Below are 21,843 nucleotides of genomic sequence, written 5' to 3'. Positions count from 1 at the left end.
GTCTTAAACATATTAAACATAATTAAATTTAAAAAAAAATATGGATTTTGTCGGGGTTGGAGGTGAAGTTGTAAGATTGTTTACCTCTCACCCCAGTTTGGAATCAAGAAAAAACGTATTTATCATCGAAAAATTATACAAAAATAGTTTTAAAAGCTTTGCTATTTTTCGTTACTCAACTAATATTTTTTGGGACATGTGATTTTATGGGAAATTTAATGTGCTTTTCGAACTTGAAATAACCCAAAAGATTTATTTCTTCATTTAGAACAAAATTTTTCCATCTTTATTTTCGTGTATTTTGTTATTTTGCAGGGTTGTTTTTTAAAGTGCAATAATTTTCTAGAGCAGACAATTAGAAAATATTCTATAAATCCATTAACATAGCGGGTTTGCTTGTAATCATCACGAGTTATCTCGATTTTACGAAAATCATTTTTCAATTCTCGAATCAGGCGTCCAATTTTACATAAAAGTCCCATTGACACCAAATTTACACCAAAGATATGGATCTTCACCATTTCAGGATGCCCAATCGTCACGAGGTATCAAAAAATAGACCTTGGATTCGTGATCAAGGACCAAAATTACACTTAAGCACAAACTTATACGCAAATCGCTGTAAAGTGACCAATTTGTTTTTTTATTTTGTAAAATTGAATTTTTATTGTGAAATAATTATACTGAGCGATAACTTTGGAAAATATTTGCAACAGTTTTTTGTTTATTCAGCTGTGTTTTTAAAATTTCTTAAATTTTTTACTCTGAAAACAAAAAAATAAATATAAAAACTAGGCAATACAGTGTGCATTAGAGAAAAAGGAATTGAACTCTTTTTCTTTTTTTTTACGTTTATAGTGTACTTAAGTTGTTCGAAATGGTTTTGAACAGTTCTCTAAAACGAAGTTAGCACTTCACTTCTGATAAAAAACGATTTTGAACAGCACAATTACATTTTAATAGCTGAAAATAAAATAATAACCACTAAACAACACCCTCGAATAAAATTATGCTACGTGCAAGCGTGACCAGTTGCGCGTCCGCTCACAAACCGATCATATGGGTAGCACGTGCCACTCGTTTCGTTAAAATCGCTTGATGAATGTCAATTAACTTGTGAAAAAAATGTGAACGATTCGTTCAATGTTGCACAATTCATGAGTTTTTCAACAGCAATTGATTAATTCAATAAAAATTTACTCAATCGTTTTTTTTAAATTCAAACTATAAGTGCAAATGATTGCATTTGAATTATACCTCATTCATCATGAATTAAACGCAATTTTTATTGCAATTTCCAAACCACCAGCGGAAACACGCGCTTGGTCGCGAGTTCACTCGCGAAACGAGCAATTATTTTTGGCAGATGAGCAGTTCTCTACGGAATCGGTCTTTTTTCTTTAATTTTAATTTTTGTATTTTTTAATCCGGCTGAAACTTTTTTGGTGCCTTCGGTATGCCCAAAGAAGCCATTTTGCATCATTAGTTTGTCCATATAATTTTCCATACAAATTTGGCAGCTGTCCATACAAAAATGATATGTGAAAATTCAAAAATCTGTATCTTTTGAAGGAATTTTTTGATCGATTTGGTGTCTTCGGCAAAGTTGTAGGTATGGATATGGACTACACTGAAAAAAAATGATACACGGTAAAAAAAAATTTGGTGATTTTTAATTTAACTTTTTGTCACTAAAACTTGATTTGCAAAAAAACACTATTTTTAATTTTTTTTATTTTTTGATATGTTTTAGAGGACATAAAATGCCAACTTTTCAGAAATTTCCAGAATGGGCAAAAAATCTTTGACCGAGTTATGATTTTATGAATCAATACAGATTTTTTCAAAAAATCGAAATATTGGTCGCAAAAATTTTTCAACTTCATTTTTCGATGTAAAATCGAATTTGCAATCAAAAAGTACTTTAGTAAATTTTTGATTAAGTGCACCGTTTTCAAGTTATAACCAATTTTAGGTAACTTTTTTGAAAATAGTCGCAGTTTTTCATTTTTTTAAAATAGTGCCCATGTTTGCCCACCTTTGAAAAAAATATTTTTGGAAAGCTGAGAAAATTTTCAATATTTTGCTTTATTGAACTTTGTTGATTCGACCCATAGTTGCTGAGATATTGCCATGCAAAGGTTAAAAAACAGGAAAATTGATGTTTTCTAAGTCTCACTCAAACAACCCACCATTTTCTAACGTCGATATCTCAGCAACTATAGGTCCGATTCACAATGTTAAAACATGAAACATTCGTGAAATTTTCCGATCTTTTCGAAAAAAATATTTTCAAAAATTTAAAATCAAGACTAACATTTAAAACGGGCAAAACATTCAATATTACGCCCATTTGAAATGTTAGTCTTGATTTTAAATTTTTGAAAATATTTTTTTCGAAAAGATCGGAAAATTTCACGAATGTTTCATGTTTTAACATTGTGAATCGGACCTATAGTTGCTGAGATATCGACGTTAGAAAATGGTGGGCTGTTTGGGTGAGACTTAGAAAACATCAATTTTCCTGTTTTTAAACCTTTGCATGGCAATATCTCAGCAACTATGGGTCGTATCAACAAAGTTCAATAAAGCAAAATATTGAAAATTTTCTCAGCTTTCCAAAAATATTTTTTTCAAAGGTGGGCAAACATGGGCACTATTTTAAAAAAATGAAAAACTGTGACTATTTTCAAAAAAGTTACCTAAAATTGGTTATAACTTGAAAACGGTGCACTTTATCAAAAATTCACTAAAGTACTTTTTGATTGCAAATTCGATTTTACATCGAAAAATGAAGTTGAAAAATTTTTGCGACCAATATTTCGATTTTTTGAAAAAATCTGTATTGATTCAAAAAATCATAACTCGGTCAAAGATTTTTTGCCCATTCTGGAAATTTCTGAAAAGTTGGCATTTTATGTCCTCTAAAACATATCAAAAAATGAAAAAAAATAAAAATAGTGTTTTTTTGCAAATCAAGTTTTAGTGACAAAAAGTTAAATTAAAAATCACCAAATTTTTTTTTACCGTGTATCATTTTTTTTCAGTGTAGTCCATATCCATACCTACAACTTTGCCGAAGACACCAAATCGATCAAAAAATTCCTTCAAAAGATACAGATTTTTGAATTTTCACATATCATTTTTGTATGGACAGCTGCCAAATTTGTATGGAAAATTATATGGACAAACTAATGATGCAAAATGGCTTCTTTGGGCATACCGAAGGCACCAAAAAAGTTTCAGCCGGATTAAAAAATACAAAAAAAATCGAATGACCGAAATCTCAGAGAATTGCTCAGATGGAATACATTTTCAAACGAAACGGCACCGCATAAAAAGAAGAATCCCATTAACATGTTAATAAAATTTTCCCCACCCCTACCTCACCATCTGCTCAACTCCTTTTGTTAGCAAGTTTGTCAGAAGGAGCGTGTTCTCTCTCGCAAAATGAGCAGAATGGTCTTGTTACGGTACAATGCTAAGGAGAGTGGCATCATTGAAGGTCTTCTTCGCCGTGAAAAGACGCAAATTTCCTCAGACTTTGGTGTCCTGAAGCATGTGGACTGAATTCCTGAGGTTTGTTATTGTCACCTTAAGCGCACGGTGTGCTTGCTTGGGGAGTTTTTTTTTGGATTAAAGTTGCTTGATGTTTACATGCTTCTATGCAAACAATCTCTGTTGAGCAAATAACCAAATCTGACTTTCACTCTCGAAATCAACAAGTTTGCCCTCACCGTTCACGGCTTTGATTGCAACTCTGAGTGCTTTCGCAAACAATCCTTTTACGTCAAGTGCGACTGTTTGAAGGTATTATTATGATAATTACGTTTGCGTTCGTTACTCAAGTACCGCGTGCACGTGTGAGTGCCAGAGCTTCTTGAAAGCTGCCATCTTGAGATAAAATGAACTGTCGTGTCTTCGCTCGTCGGTTCAAACGCAGCTTTCGAGAGTACACGAAATGAGATAACACGTTAAATTTAAATGAGCCTGTACCTGTCGTTTTATGTTTGGTTCTAAATTTTATTAACCTACCGTCAAAACCGTGGGCGGATGCATCCGTCATGGAGGTTTCCAGCTAATGGCGTGTACTTGTCTTTTACGATTGAAACATTTTGGGCTTTCTTTGCAGAACTGTTGCCGCTGCACTCAACTCGCTGTCGGCCGTCACGTGCGAGGACATTCTGGTGGCCGGAGTTGGCCTGAAGATTCCCCCGGAGAAGGCCTCCAAGTACGCCAAGTGGATGTCGCTGGGGTAAGTTGAAAGCTATTCCCTTTGAAATTCAAGGTTCCACTGCTCCAATTTTTCTTGTGCATTTCAACGTGCACTGACAAATTTAATAACCAGCGATACGGAAGCATGCTTCCTTGATTTTGTCCTTTGCCAGTGTCTTTGTCTATCTCGTCGAGTTGCTACTTGGTTACCTACACTGTTGAAAAACATATTTGACATTTTAGTTTACTTCATGATATAAATTTTGAAAGATTTGCAAAATGTGTACCGCAATTTGAAACTAAGTTTGAATATTTCCATCAAATTCAGCTTTATTTTTCCCTCGGTGTATAGAACATTACAATATAATGGCATCGCTCGTGTCATGTAATCCTTCCCGCTGTAACATTGCGATATTGGAAAAAGCTAATACCAATATCGATGCCATCTCGTGAAATCATGTCAGTGTCTGATATTGTCGTGCGTGCATTCGATCCTAGCAGTGAATGCGAACCGGAAGCGATTGTTTCTAGGAAGCATACACATTTTACATTCATTTTATTTTTAACGAAACACATTTTTTTTCGCTAAATAGAGGTTTCCAACGAAATTCATGATAGGAAATAGCATCCCATGACACACTCTTCAAATCCACTTCCTCGCAAGTGAAACAGAAATTTGCGAGATGATGATACCGATGACTCGCCTTATTCACCTCTTCATCATAAACACAGACACTCCTCACCTTTCGTCAGTCGCCCAAAACTTTGCGAATTAAACGCTCGAGTGGATTCGAATAACATTTTTGTGAAAGGGAAATAGAGTGTGAGAGTGAGGGAGCGACTCATATGAATGAGTGTGCTTTCTCATCAGGATACCGGGAATAAGCTTTGCAGAAGGTGGATGGCACGAAAAAAACTCATTTCATCGATCAGAAACGGGATCCCCATTGAGAAATATAAATCATTCCATCAGTAGGAGCTTATCGTTACCTGATCTGCCGTTAGCATATTGGAGAGAGGCCCCGAAGCGAGCTGTGAGCGTTGAAAAAGAAGGTTGCACTCGAGCAGTTACAGGGTTTCATTAATAGGTAAAATCACTCACACTGAAGCGCAGATGAGTTTTATCCTTGGAGAGCAACCTAGCTTCAACGTCGGGAAAACTAGTTCAAATTGGCCATCTGCCATCAAGCTGAATAGAGAATTAACGCATGAGCAACCGTTTCGAAAACTTGATGCAAATTAATTCATTTGAGTGAATCAGACTTATCTGACAAAATAAATAATTTTTTCTTCAAAAACAGTAATTTTTACAACAAGTTGCAAAATGAGGGATTTCTCAGCATGACTCGTACATTTATTTAACAAAGCGCTGCCGAATTGGATAAAGAATCGAGTTTCAAACAACTTTGTATGTGATTCCAAGAAATATTTTGAAATAGATTGATTCTATGACACGTTTTAGATTGTCAGCTTTTCCTTTCCTTCTGGAGAAACGAAACGGCCTACTTCTCCTACCAAAAATAATAGAATGGAAAATGGCACTGTAATGGGTGCTGAAAAGTTGAACTTTTCAACATTAGTATCGAAAAGTAACATTTTTCAATATTTGTTTGTCTTGAACGGTCAATTTACTAAACTCATGAATGTTTGACATAAAATTCCATTCTGGAAGCGTTTTTCGGAATTGCAAAAAAAAGTTGGTAACAACTAGTTGCAAAACTTGGTTATTTTTCAGCACTCGTCGTATTTATCTAACTCGGTAAACCTCGTTGGATAAATGTACGACTCGAGCTGAAAAAATCTTCTTTTTGCAACTTGTTGCATAAGCTACTATTTCAGCACTCAAATGAGTGCAAGATTGAACTTTTCAGCTCACTTATTTTTGGTGGCGAAAAGTAGGCCAGTTCGCCACTATCGGAAAAAGGAAAAGTAGTAAAATAGAAATAACGAAAAATGAATTCAGAGGCTTTAGGACCTTTTTTTGTATTTCTAAATTGCAGTAAACTCCAAACTGTTCAGCATACTCTATATAACATGCGGATATTTTTATATTACCCGCCCAAAAAATAAATAAATAAAAAATGAAAAGCAACAAATAATTAATAAATAAAAAACAAAAGATAGTGTCATAGTGGCTTTTTTTCATCAAACACATTTCATCAAACTAATACTCAAAAAATCGAATATCTGGATGCATGATTAATTTTACAATAATTTGAATACAGTGCCATCCGCTTTTGGCAACTCGATTCTTTGACATATTTCCTTCCGTCAAAATGGTCTGATGAATGAGACTGACTTCATTTTTTTTAAATAGTTGATCTAATACCAAACTAAAACTTAACATAATAATTAACCATTTAAAAACTGACGTTGATTTTCGGCAAACAGAAAAAATGAAAATTTCGTGTTTCTAAAAAAGTTTTTACTTCAAAAGGATTTTTTTTTATCGATTTGGTGTCTTCGGCAAAGTTGCAGGTATTGATGAGGACTTTTCAGAAAAAATAGAAATAGAAATAGTGTGGAACAAAAATTTAGCCGCCTTGTCATGATTTTTTGAAAAAAAAAAAATTAATTTTATAAAAACAAATATTTTGACATAAGTTTTTAATGTAAAACTAAATGTGCAATCGAACAGTGCACTGTTTTCAAGATTTAGCCACTAAAAGTTTAATTTTAACTGAAAAATTCTAGTTTTTCGATTTTCTAAAAAAGTGTTTATAGCTGTCCATTCCTGAAAACATAATTTACCAAATATTTGGAAATTTCCAATAAAATGGCCAAAGAGACACTAAAGATTGGAACTCTGGTTGCTGAAATAACGTCATGATTCGAAATTCGGACACTTAGTAGCATATCATTTTCGTTACAGCTGACAAAAAATCATGTAATAAGTTGGAAATGAAGAAATATCATCAGTATGTAGCATAAACAGTCAGTTTTAAGAAAATGCATGCAAAATATGTCTTTTCTAACAATTTTTCATCAGAATTTTCAAATTAAAATGACTTGTTGTGCTTCGAATCCCGGACACTGATAAAAGCTGATTCGAAATCCGGACACTTTTGCTTCGAATTCCGGACACTCGTTTTTTCCTAATGAATCGCACAAATTTGGACTGAAATGTTAGTGAATGGCATTCTTTAGGTCTTGAGAAAGCTGTTAACATCAAAACAATCGATATTTTATATAAAAAATTGCTAGAATTTAAGGAAATCAAAACCATAAATTTCTGCTTGCCTTCCCGGTGCTTCGGACGCCTATGAAATATTTTACGTGAAATGTTTCGCATTTTTGGTAATCTTATAATTTTATTTTATTTCATTGTTTTGACATTAACTACAGCGTTGAACGAAACTTTAAATGAAAGTTGATGTTAGAATTCATCAAATAACACAGTTTTGACATTCATAATGCGAACTTATATCCAAATAATTGATAAAACAAGATGAGGTGTCCGGGTTTCGAAGCGTCCGGGAATTCGAATCATGACGTTACAGCGATTAAAAAAAGAATAAGAAAATTGAAGTTTTATAATTTACTTACTTTTTACTAATGACTTTACTAATATCTCAGCAACTAATGGTCCAATTTTCAATATTAAAAAATGAAAAATTTGTGAAACTGTACGGCCTTTTCGATTTTTTTGAAGATGTTGGAATCAAGACTAACATTTCAAATGGGCGTAATATTGAATGTTTGTACCCCTTAAAATGTGCGGTTTTTTGTCCCAAAAAATTTCAAAAATTAAGACTCTTAGGAAAATTAAATCCTCATCAATACCTACAACTTTGCCGAAGACTCCAAATTGATCAGAATATTCCTTCAAAAGATAAATTTTTTCGAACATTTACGTACCTTTTTTGTATGAACAGCTGTCAAAATTATATCGAGACTTGCAAGGATGTACCAATGACACAAAATGACTTCACAAAGTTTGAGTCAAATAAAAAAAAAAAAACAAAAAACGGTCGAAATCGACTGATTTCGTAAACAATTTATCATATTAATTTTGCAGTTCTGTTTCGAGAATTTCTGTCATTTTCGAATGACAACAGAAACTCGGAAAGCCAGGTTGAAAAATTGTGCTGAAAAAATCTTCAATTTGCATAAATCTTATTTTATAAAATTAACTAGATATGGAAAACTATTTAGACAAGTTCACCACGATTCCATTTCCACTACAGTAAGCTAAAAGTCGCGAAAGCAAACTCATCTGTGAAGCAGAAAAATGAAAACAATTGGATCGTATCTAGGAATGAATAAACACTTTGCAGAACGGCACCGATGGTCAACAGTAGAGAGCCCCTCCGGAATGCACTCATTCCGAGTCGAGAGATGAGTTGGTCCTTGGCCGGGCCCCAGAGAGGCACAAACACAACACACACCAGCTGGCCACCGAGGCCACCAGAGAAACGGGAAGTCCTGCTCAAAGTCGAGAGAGACAGGAAAAAAATCTGACTGCAAGTATCAAATGTATTGGAAAATATCGAATTCCATAAACGGGGTTATGGCGAATTGAGGATGGCCGGCCACCATTGTTTTCGGTTCGGATCAACCTCCAATGAGCGGACAGAAAACCCAACCGAAACCAGAGCAAAAAATCCGCTTCTCCCGGTGACACTTGGCTGCTTTTTTCCCGAGCCAATAGATGGCTGCTAGAACTTTTTCTCCCGTTCCGCAAATGGCTTCCCATAAAATTTTCAGTGCTGGAGATAAAAAATATTAATCTCGTTGTTTTCAAAAATTGGGTTTTTTCGCGCGAGAGCTGAACTTTCGAAGCGATTTCACAGCATGACTGCTGGTGCTGGTGGTGCTTTCACGGAACAAGGATACGGTCCGACGATTTGGCCAACCAGCAGGTGCCGCCGCATAGACCGGAACTGCACACTGCAGTCAGGTGTCTACCTGGGGGAGGTGCTTTTCGATTTTTGTGCACGCCAGAAACACTCGAATATCGAAGTCATTATTCGAGGTGACGATTCGAGTGTAATTGGATTTTTGCTCAATTTCACCTTTAACCTTGCGTGGATTAATATAGTTTTATCTCGGTTTATGTTTTTTGTTGGTTGAGCAGCGATAGAATAAGCCATTGTCTTAATAAATTAAACTTGGCTCGTTTTTCTGACAATTCTATAACATCTGATTTCATATTTCAGTGCAAATACAGAACTAAGACAAGTTCTGAAAAGTTGGCTTCTGCAATAAATTCCTCTGAGCTTCATTACGTTGAGAGGGTTCCCGTTAAGACAAGCTTGTGGAGCATCCATCATTACTATAGGATTGAGTTCTCTTCTTTGAAGAGCTTAAAACGGGATGAAAAAAAGTTCACATTTCAAGGATAGTTGCTGATTTATATCTTTCCTTACTGACTCTGCTATTGCAATCTGGCAAGAAGTGATTTATTGGATTATCACTATGCCTCATAATTCATTTTCAGGGAAACTATATGGTCAACTATCTAGGGCATGAATTGACTCAAAAATGCTTCAAGATTCTTTATAGCGTGCAGAATATGGTGTTGCAAAATTATTGAGTTAACATTCATCTCTATATTAAAAGTATAGTAGTAGAGAGGAATGTTAAGCTTTTGTTTGGCTTTTCTAGAATGTTTTTTCATGCTTAATTTTTCGTAAAATAAAATTGTTTTAAATTTGTTTTAATTTTCAGAAAATGTTTTTTCTGCTAAAAAGTTTTTTTTAAGGCAGCAATTTCTGTAACTTAATAACTGAACTTTTTTTCTAAATTTATTTTCAAAGAAGTGAAAAAAACAGGGTTATTAACTATAATAACAAGTTATCTACGAAATCGGCTTATTTCGAACATTTTTATTTTTTGTATTTTTTTAATTTAGCTCAAACTTTGTGGGGTTGTCATTGGTTCGCCCATACAAGTCTCCATATAATTTTGGCAGCTGGTCATACAAAAATGGTACGTAAATATACGAAAGTCTGTATCTTTTAAAGCAATTTTCTGATCGATTGGTGTCTCTGGCAAAGTTGTAGGTATTTATGAGGTCTATTCAGAAAAAATAGATACACGGATTTTTTTAAACGATTTTGCCTTCCTCACTGAGGTAAGGCTATAATCCTGCTCTAAAAATGAACTTTGTATAAAAATGTCGAAGACCCACCTTCATGTGTACATATCGTCTCAGAATCGAAAACTGAACAAATGTCTGTGTGTATGTGTGTGTGTATGTGTGTGTGTATGTATGTATGTGACCAACAAACTAGCTCATGTTTCTCGGCACTGGCTAAGCCGATTCGACCCGAACCTGTTGCATTCGACTTGGTTTAGGGTCCTATATCGAGTTTTATACAGACTGAAGTTTCGATAAGTAGTTTAAAAGTTATGTATAAAAATGTGTTTTCACATATATCCGGATCTCACTTAAATGTATGTAAACTAAGTCCGGATCCACCATCCGACCGATCGTTGGTTAAGTTATCGAAAGACTTTTCCAACGAGTCCAAAACATTGAAGATTTGGCTACCCTGTCTCGAGATATGGCCACTTAAGTGATATTGATGTACTTTTTGGAAGTCGGATCTCACTTAAATGTATGTAAACTATGTCCGGATCCACTATCCGACTCATCGTTGGTTAGGTAATCGAAAGTCCTTTCCAACGAGTCCAAAACATTGAAGATCTGGCAACCCTGTCTCGAGATATGGCCCCTTAAGTTATATTGATGTACTTTTCCGAAGCCGGATCTCACTTAAATGTATGTAAACTATGTCCGGATCCACTATCCGACCCATCGTTGGTTAGGTAATCGAAAGTCCTTTCCAACCAGTCCAAAACATTGAAGATTTGGCAACCCTGTCTGGAGATATGGCCACTTAAGTGATATTGATGTACTTTTTGGAAGTCGGATCTCACTTAAATGTATGTAAACTATGTCCGGATCCACTATCCGACCCATCGTTGGTTAGGTAATCGAAAGTCCTTTCCAACGAGTCCAAAACATTGAAGATCTGGCAACCCTGTCTCGAGATATGGCCCCTTAAGTTATATTGATGTACTTTTCCGAAGCCGGATCTCACTTAAATGTATGTAAACTATGTCCGGATCCACTATCCGACCCATCGTTGGTTAGGTAATCGAAAGTCCTTTCCAACCAGTCCAAAACATTGAAGATTTGGCAACCCTGTCTGGAGATATGGCCACTTAAGTGATATTGATGTACTTTTTGGAAGTCGGATCTCACTTAAATGTATGTAAACTATGTCCGGATCCACTATCCGACCCATCGTTGGTTAGGTAATCGAAAGTCCTTTCCAACGAGTCCAAAACATTGAAGATTTGGCAACCCTGTCTCGAGATATGGCCCCTTAAGTTATATTGATGTACTTTTTGGAAGTCGGATCTCACTTAAATGTATGTAAACTATGTCCGGATCCACTATCCGACCCATCGTTGGTTAGGTAATCGAAAGTCCTTTCCAACGAGTCCAAAACATTGAAGATTTGGCAACCCTGTCTCGAGATATGGCCCCTTAAGTTATATTGATGTACTTTTTGGAAGTCGGATCTCACTTAAATGTATGTAAACTATGTCCGGATCCACCATCCGACCGATCGTTGGTTAGGTTATCGAAAGAACATTCCTACGAGTTCAAAACTTTGAAGATCTGGCAACCCTGTCTCAAGATATGGCCACTTAAGTGATATTTATGTACTTTTTTATTCCGGATCTAAAAAAATAGATGGAATTTGTATACAGCCATTGTTGGTAATGAGTGAGGAAGGCTCCAACCACATAGGTGGATTAAGTTAGTTTTTTAATTAGCTTTGTTTTTTCGCAAAAGTTTAATTTCCTCAAATCTATATCTTTTATTTTTTTATATGTTTTATGGGACAGAACACACTTTGCCGCCAAGTGAAGCTTTTTTGCAAAAATGGTGTTACCTGAAAAAAAAAGAAATTTCAATCAAAATAAAAATGGCTGTCGAATAGTTCTTTTCAGATTTAATGTTAAACTGTACCATTTTCAAGATATAGCCATTTAAACTAAAAACTTTTTTAACTTTTTTCGATTTAAAAAAAAAATCCAGATTTTTTTTTAATGTTCAGAAAATTTCCAATATAATTGCCAAAGAGACATTAAGATTGTTTCTCTGATTGCAAAACTACAGCGAGTAAATAAAAAAAAACAAGAAAATTTAAGTTTTTTAAATCTTATAAAAAAAAAACACATTTTAATGCCAATATATCTCAGCAACTTATGGTATAATTTTTAATGTTGAAAAATGATTTTTTTAAATGTCATTAAATGTCTATTCGATAAAAAAACTTGAAAATATTGAAACCAAGACTAACATTTCGAATGGGCGTGATATTGAAATTTTTGTATCATTTATTTGAACACCCAATCATGTGTTTTATTGTTCTTTGAAATTCTTTTCAAAATATTTCAAGAGGGCACAAATTTTGGTATAATATTTTTATTATTGTATTATCTGTGTATTCACGAATGAAATTAACATACAATTTACTTTATACAACTTATATTCCTAGAATTGTAGTTTTCTTTGAATACAAGCAATTTTACAAATTTAAAAAACTCTGATTGATTTTCCTCAGTAATTTTTTTCCTGCGTTGTTTTTAAATAAATAAATTTAAGAACGTTTTCCTCAAGAAACCAAAACCCAAGACATGGTTTAAGAATAGGCACAGAATTTAAATGATTTACTTTACATTTTGAAATCATTAATCATTCCCGTGGTAGCAAATTCACATAACGCAGAAAAATCTAATAATGCTTTCCATAAATCATACAACTATCATGCGTATAAGCACGATTGCGGTAATAATTCAGCACTTTAACGTTTCGCTCGTACGCATATGAATACAAAATCACACATCGTTTGTTAGGAAACGCTTTGGTTATCCCTCACACCACACCACCTTACAAGGACTAATTTTATGCATCATTGTGTGATTGTGTGCCTCTATCTATCAGTGTAGAGCGCAAAGTCGATAAGAAAAGTGTCTCCGTTTTATGGCGCATAGTTTTAATTTCGTCCGGCTATAAATTATTAATAACCCACCCATTTTATAGCCCTCGTCCTAGCAGTCAGTAGTGTCTTCTATACTTTCTTAGCGTGGTGGCTGCGGTCCTGACATTCCGTTTGGGGGAAGTTTTCCCTCTATTTGCCACCCGACGAGGGACACGTTCCCATTCATCCCGTGTGTGACAGCCATCTTTTCATAACTGTCGTTATTCTTGGCTTTCCCATTCACTGATGCTCCGACTCTCATAATTTGTGGTCTCAGCACAAACAAAGAAAATTAATGAGCTTCCGTTTACAGCCGATAGTTTTATGAATGTGTCACACACTCGCACACACTTTGTGCATACACCAAGTGACAATGTCCTGACCAAAAGGCATCCAATTTGTCCGGTCAGGCACTAAAACCGGCACTGCTAAATTGTTTCCCCCTCCCGATTTTACTTGTGTGGTCGTCGTCGGACGTGCAAAATGTTTTAGAGAGATGCTTTCTTCCTTCCAAAATTACTGCCGCCAACTGGTTGGCAAATTAGATGGAAACATTCTGACGTCGTAGACACTTGCGAAATGCCTTTTGGCGCCTGCCTTAAGTACACTTTGACCGAGTTTGGGCACACGTTTTTTGGGTTATTGAGTTTGGTATTGTTGTTTCGAGGGGATTAGAAGTTTGTTGATTTCGTCACAGTGTTGCCATATTGTTATGATTTCATTAGGGAAGTGTTTTTACTTCTTGAAATTAGTAACTTGTTCGTACATTTGGTTTTGCATAATTTAGCACTAAATTTCATTCGATTTGCATTCAAGATTCTGTTTTTGAATAAAGAACATGAGTTTTGTTTGGGATTTTCCAGTCACTGATTGTTCATAGAACGGATTACCACATTGGATAAAACACTTTTTTTGCAATTCCGTTGTGAAAGTACTTCCATTTCCTGTCAATCTTGAACGACGAAACAGCCTACTTTTCTCTTCCAAAAATCACAGAATCGAATAGTAACCCTTTTCAAAACAAATGCTGAAAAGTTCGACTTTTCAGCACTGAAATGGAAAAGTTATACTTTTCAACATTTTTTTTGGTTTAAACGATTCATTGACTCAATGCATGATTTGTCACATTTGTCCTATAATTCTGGGTGTTTTTCGGAATTGCAAAAAATGTTGTATGGAACTCGTTGCAAAGCTTGATTTTTTCATCACTCGTCGTATTTATCCAACTCGGTGAACCTCGTTGGATAAATGTACGACTCGTGCTGAAAAATCCTCTTTTTGCACCTTGTTGCATAAACTACTATTATGGAATCGTCAATCAACCAAATAAAATTCGTTTCGATGTTTGGTAAGGGTTGGCTGTTTTTACGCTTGGTTGCCTTGATAGAATGAATATAACTTTTGACGTGAAAATAGAGCGTCCAATTTCCCGGGGTTACAAAATTCCCGGGAAACGGGAAGTTTTCAACAAATTTCCCGGGAATTCCCGGGAAATTTGAAATTTATCGAAAATTGTTAAGATCCTGCTTCTGATTAATATTTTGCAACAAAATTGTATAGAACAGCAACTTTAATGGTCAAAATGAGTGTGAGGGTTAAAAAATAGCTTGACTGCTTGTAAAAATCATACAACTTTAAGAAATTATATAAGTTTTCTAATTTTATAAGCTGTCTTTCAACTCGTACAAAATCAAAGAATGATCATTAGTTCTTTTTGTTGAGAAGTATTTTTTCTTTAATCAAAGTTCAGCTTTTAAATAAATAGATAATAATTTAATTTACCTTCAAAATCCACCTTCTTTTGATTTTTTACTTGAAACACTGTTTAATGAAATCACAACTCAAAGTTCAAATATTTGAGGTGAGTTTTTGGCACCTTTCATATGATACGAAGTTGTTTTTTGATGATTTTTTATGGTTTCATTTATGGTAAAGTTTTTGATACATGTTATTCAGCCTAATAAAAGACTTATGTTTTTCATAGTACAAAAAGTGGTTTAAATTAAACGATACATGTTGTTCATATTTAACCCTCCTACGCCCTTGGTAGCTCCAGTGCTTCATAAATTTTAACTTCAAACTATAATTTCTCGAATACTATTAAACAAATTCTTCTCATACAATCCTCTTCGAAAAATTTAATGATATCAATTCAATTTTCATCCAACTTGGTCACGGTCAGGGATGGAATAATCGCAAAAAAATCATTTTCGCTTGCGAACTTTCTTCACCCGCGAAAGAGAGAGGAGGCAAATCACGCAAAAGAAATTCGCTTCCGAACTTCTCCAAGAAAATCAATCTGCTGATGATTTTTTGTGAATTTCCTTGTCAGCACCACTTTAAAATGTTTATTTCACTTTGTTAACACACCCCATCTACAAAATGTGACAGGTCATTTTTCAACGTGTGACGTAACACTTGCAAGTGTAGTGGTGAAAAAGATGTTCCGCCGAATAATCAAGATGATGATTTTTTTTAGATTCCTTTTACCGATCTTTCGTGCGCGAGAGAGGTGAGCCATGCTCCCTTCGGATTTTTTCTCTTGATGAACGTCCAATGATTTTCTTTTGAATCGCTGGTCACGATAAACAAAAACGTAAAAAAAATCTCAATTTTCTTCGCCGAAGGGGCTGTTATATTATTTTCAAAGAATATAACAACAATTTTCGTCAAAATATGTTACCAAAAATTAAACGGTTTATGTTCATCCCATAATAGCATAATTTTTGTTGCCCAACAAATAAGAAAGATCTGTTCCAAGTTGTAAATGCATCAGAAATAAATCTTATCTGAAATAAACCTTGACATGAAAATAACAGGCAAGCTGTTCAATATGAACAGTAGATTAAAATCGAATTAAGTTCTCTCATTATTTTTTTTGTATGTTTTCAAAATGTTGGTGCCAAAAAGTTGGGAAAATGTATACATTCGCTTGAATTTCGTGAATTCCCGGGAAATTCACAAATTTCCCGGGAAACGGGAAATATTTTTTTTCGGGAAATCCCGGGAATTCCCGGGAATTTTTTTCCAGGGACGGGAAATTGGACACTCTACGTGAAAAGCTGCAAATTTGCATAAAATAATATACTGACTATCCTCTGCATGCATCATTCGGTATCTCAATGGAGAAGTTTTCCGTTCATTTTTGAAAACTTGGCTTATTTGTCAAATCAAGTCACCAAATTTTCATCATGTTTCATTAAAGAGGAAGAATTGAAAGAATGAACCACTTGGAGTGAAAAACTTAGTTTTAAAGAAAACGATTTGTGCCATTTTTCGAATACTTTTTGTTGGTGCACCATTTTCGTCCTCCTATTTTTGCATTGCAGAAGTCACAAAATAATCTTCCAAATCATTTCAATTTATTTCGCCCAAGGTAAACATCCTTTCCCGAGTCGGTGCACAATGTGCATTTGAATTTTCCAGCGTGGTGCATTTGAATAAACTTTGTACAACTTAAACACAGCTTAACTTTGCTGATGGAGAATCGGCAACAGAAGACTATTCTGTTGTACAGCATTCGGTATCCTTTTAAACGCTTCGATGATTCCTTTCTCTCGTGTTTTGCGTTGTCTCGGGGACTTTTTGCTACAACATCTACAGCCAACTAGGAACATTTTTCAAACATCTGCGCAATTTTCTAATAACAGTTTGCTGCTTTCCATTCCGGAAGCATGCTGGTCGATTATTTACGGCTCAAAACATTCAACTTATGATTCGATCTTGAAGTCAATGCACCGTAAGCTGCTATCAAGTGTGAGGTGGTGCTGGCGCCGCCTATCATTCAAGTCACTTTCAAGTCGGTGTTCTTTGAAGTTTGTAATCTATATCCGCTGAACACACCCGTTAGCCCCCAGGGTTCCGGGTATCGATTAAGTCGAGATCACGAACCGTCTATCTTGTCTTCCGAGAATGATGTCTGAAAGGTTCCGTACGAGAGAAGGGGTCGTCATCCGCAGAATTTCGAAAATTGATTTCAGGTTAGCGCTCAAACTTTGATAAATATAGCACGAACTCCCAACCCCAAGCGCAGTGAAAGGTGAGGTGAGGCCCACTTCTTCGCGGGCAAAACTCAACTTCCAACCGCTGCGGCACGCAAATGTGCGGCCATTTTCAAAGGAGTCTCGTGACGGGACCTGCTGCTTCTGCTGCAGGCAGTCACTCCACTATCTAGAACCTCTAGAGTCACAGTGCAGTGGATGGGGTGTAGAAGCAAAAGTCGAGTGCCACTCGTCAGAATCTGTCTCGTTTTACTGCAGTCTTTATCCGCTGGAGAGGGACTCCTGCTGCTGCTGCTGTCCAATCTCATGACTGTAGCCGATTCACGCTCTTTGCCAACTGATGGCATAAATTATCCACTTTATGATTCTCAAAGTTCGATATTCAGATTCACGCAAAAGGTGGGCGGGTAGTGATGGGAAATCTGTTTTGTTTTTTAATTGTAGGCGTTTTTAATTATATCCAAATTTGTAAATAATAATATAACTTCAAAGAAAAAGAGTAATTCTGTATGTTTTTTGCAAATCGAATTTTCTTCATACTTGTTTTTGCTCATGCATTCCCTGCGTCAAAATAAGCCATTTTGCATCGTGAGTTTTTTGGCAAAGTTGTAGGTTATTATTAAGAGACCATGTCACTTTTTATTACTAGAAAGTAAATTTCCAAAATCTGTTTTTTATTATTTTCGAATATTTTTCACATGTAATAGCAATCTTATGTTCTTGAATTAAGTGCGGTGTAAAATTTTGTACCAGAGCCAAGATTAAAAAAAAAGATTTTTTTAAATATCGAATATCGAATTCATGTTTAGGTGCATCATGAAATTTGCTATCTGAAATGATTTAACTTTTTTTATGATGCACCATTTTCACGTTAGAGGATTTGTTCGTTTAATTTAAAAAAAATCAATTTCAATATCAAAATATTGCATGTAGGGAGCGCAACCCCGCATAAAAAATGTTTGAAAACTGAAAAAAATCATGCATTTTTTCTTTTTAGACTTAATTGATCGGACTGCTGGTTGCTGAGATACAGCCCTGAAATTAAAACCAAGGTTGTTAATCGATAAAATTATCGACGATAATATTATCGTTTAACTATAATGATAATGGTTATCGTTTTCGTTGGTGCGACGATTCTATCGGCAAGAATCATATCGTCGATAATGGACGATAAATCATTTTTAAAATCTTTCTATATTCAACTTATTTCAAAAATACCATGTTAAATTCATTTTTTTTCAAAAAACTTGAAAATTTTAATGAAAACAGAAGTCTAATTGACTGCAAACAAATTTAAATGCATTTTCCTGCTTTTAAAGTCATATTTAGCATGTCAATAAAAAATATTTAGATTTTTTGTAAAATTCCGTTGTACAGCAGCGCAAAAAAAAATTGCGGAAAAGAAATTCGTCAGTACTTAGATATTTTGAAAACTGATGATTGTAAAACAACTGGGCCGATTTAAAATGCATTTTAAAACATTTTTTTTTTTCATTGAAATGTTAATACCATGGCTTGTAATTTAGATTTTTAGACTTTTTTATTTTTTTGCCCCCCTTTCGACTTTGACCAGAGTCGAGGGACATAAACTTCAAAAGATATTTGCAACGGCATAAGTTTCAAAGTAAAAATACTTTAAATTGTTAAATTTTTTAATACCGTTTTTTGATAAAATACTCAAATTTTCATAATTTGCAATATGGGTTGATAGCGAAATTTTATTTAACTTTACTAGAGGTTTTTCTGGAACATAGTAAAATTTTCACAAAATACCATATTTTTTCGAATGTACTTACATTTTCAATGTTTGCAACATGGGTATTGAACGAAATAAAATTTTGTATGCTTCCAGATTTTTGAAATATACTACAATTTTCCGTATTTTTTCGAAAATAATCAAATTTGATGAGTATCAAACGAAGCAAAATTGTTTATGCTTTTCTCATATTTGGCGCATTTTTCTGGAATATACAGAAATTTTCACAAAATACCGAATTTTCAAAAGTACTAAAATTTTCAAAATTTGCCTCATGGGTATCAAACGAAGCGAAATTTTGCATGCTTCAAACAAACATTCACATTTTGTATGCTTCATATAAAATGTTGCTTCGTTTGATACCCATATTGCAATTCTGGAAATTTAAGTTTTTTTCAAAAAAAATCGATATTTTGTGAAAATTTATGTGACTTACAAAAAAAAAGTGGAAATGCATACACTATTACGCTTGCAAATTTAGAAAATGAGAGTATTTTTGAAAAATACGATATTTTGTAAAAATTTTAGTATTTTTCAAAAATCTCTAATAAAGTGTGAAAGCATACAAAATTTCGTTACGTTTAAAACAAATATTTTGAATATTTAAAACTTTGAGATTAATATTGGTATTTTGTGAAAATTTTAGTTTAAAAAAAAACTATAGTAAAGTGAAAACGCATACAAAATTTCGCTTCATTTAATACCCATTTTGAAAATTATGAAAATTTTATTTACTTTTGAAAAAAACAATGATATTTTGTGAACAATTTCTTGAAACTCAACCTACGCCGCGAGGGCTTCGGCTGCCGATCCCTAAGATAGTATGGGGCGCGGGTTCGATTCCCGCCTTATCCTCCTGGCCTTCTATTGGATAAGGGAAGTAAAACGTCGGTCCATTTGCGTAAAAGAGGTTTTGGGTGACTAACATCACATAACCTTCGGACGCCTAGAAATGAGCAGAAACTTGCAACAGAGACCACAAAAGACTCGGGGGTCGTTAAAGTGGATTGCTTTGCTTTTTTTACTCATCTACAACATTTTCAAAAAATATAGTTAAAATAAGTTAAAACTATTATGAAAAATTTTAGACCTCAAAAAATAATACCCAATTCATTAAATAACTTTTAATCGCATAAAATCAATTTTGACAATTTTTATCCTCTTGCATTTTTCATTTTTTGTTGTTTTAATTGACAAAAAGTGCCAACTTTTTAGCTAAAGGTTGAATTGACGTTTCATGGTTGGCCACAAAATTGATTTATTTTTAATTTATAAAAATTGAAATTTATGATGCAAAATTCCTTATTTGGACAAAAACAGTCAATGGACAAAGTTTTATACAAGCCAACAAATTCAATAAAATAAAATTAGGATTTTTTTTTTGCAATTTCTAGAGAACTGCTTAAAAGATACTATTTGTGAAAATTGAAGTAAAAAAAAACTTAATTTTGTGAATGAAACAAAAATATATGGTTTTTTGTTTTCTTATTTTTAACACTGAAAACTGCGACCTTTGCTTTGATTTGATTTGAAGCTTTGATGAATTTATGAGAAATAGAATTAGCAAGAACTTTCTTTTATTTAACATTTTTGGTGTTGATCCGGAGCTGTGCTTACGACTGTACTTAAAATAACATTATTCTATGTTACAGCTTCTGTTTGCATTTTAGTGTTAAATGAAGATGGGTTTGGTGCTTCTTTTTGTCGTTTAGTCACTAACGATAATTTTTCAAAAGTTAACATGAAAATTAGTTTTTCACATCACTAATCTTGCCCAAGCGGGGGTTCGTCGTCGGCCCGAGCAGCAACTTGAATGCGATGTGACTTTTGCTTTATTTTACTGTCTATCTGACTGCCAGAGTGCCACCGCACCCCACCTCCATCCGTTTCCCGGAATCCTGGAGCGGGCTTGCATTGCATGCTTCTTCTGATTTGTTTCACTTCTTGGCCGATCCAATTTTGCCTGCGCCACGAAACTTTCAACACAGAGAGAGGAGCTGAGTTTTTTTTTTGTTCGAGTTGGTCGACTAGACCAGGTGGCCATCATCAACCGGTGCCAGGCAGCAGGCCGTCCGTCGTCGTCGGCAGGTTGGACGCATTCGAGCGAGCTGGAGCTGGAATGAATTTTGTGCGCTCCTCTTTTTCTACGATCGGACCAGGTTGAGTGAATGTGAAAAGAACGGACGTAAAATACACTTTTATTGCAAACATGCAAATATGATTGGGATTACGAATGGTGTTGTACGAACATCGGTTCTGACTCGGGCGGGAGGGAGCTTTGGAGACAGTGAATCGAAAAATTTACTGCTGTTAAAGTTTCTTTGTCCAGGAGAGTTTATTGTTCCGTGAGCAGTGAAGTCGATGTTTTAAACTAAAATTTAGTGTTTTTATATTTATTTCATAACAAGCCTTACCCGGCAAACTTCGTCCTGCCTTTTTTTGGTTTCCTGACGTTTCTTGCTTGTTTGCTAATTCAGCCTCCTGTGATCAAAATTTGATTTTACACAGCTTTTTTCATACAATTTGCCGATGCTCCGGAATCAGTTCCAGAGTGGCCAATGTGTCAATTAGTTAGCGTATAAACCTTCCTTGGACTTATACGAACCCAACGCAACAAAGAGCACCTCGATCCGACGTTCCGTGTTGAATTGATTCGCGTTCGAACAAAACCGTCGAAATTTTATATATATACTAGGATGTAACAAAAATGACTTTTTGGCGGGCATTCAAGGGTTTGTTCCGGTGGGCATACTAAACCCAAATCCGAAATATGAGCTTGATTGGACGTAACAGGAGCTGGCGCTCCGCCCTTCAATTTTAAATGGGATTTAACACGTAAAAAAAGATTTTTTCAAAAATGTCACTT

General features: G+C 34.7%; 1 protein-coding gene across 2 annotated transcripts in view; it reads left to right on the top strand.

Moving 5' to 3' along the window:
• Window positions 1–21,843, top strand: part of LOC120423001 (sodium-coupled monocarboxylate transporter 2) — a 126,910-nt gene that overhangs the window by 41,863 nt on the left and 63,204 nt on the right. For both annotated transcript variants that reach the window (XM_052711005.1, XM_052711003.1), the window contains exon 8: window positions 4,133–4,255. In XM_052711005.1, coding sequence (XP_052566965.1) covers window positions 4,133–4,255 — 123 coding nt within the window. The remainder of the gene's footprint in view (window positions 1–4,132; window positions 4,256–21,843) is intronic.

Source organism: Culex pipiens, chromosome 3 (genome assembly GCF_016801865.2).
Source record: "Culex pipiens pallens isolate TS chromosome 3, TS_CPP_V2, whole genome shotgun sequence".
Taxonomy (NCBI): Eukaryota; Metazoa; Arthropoda; class Insecta; order Diptera; family Culicidae; genus Culex; species Culex pipiens.
This window is presented reverse-complemented; position numbering and strand designations above follow the sequence as displayed.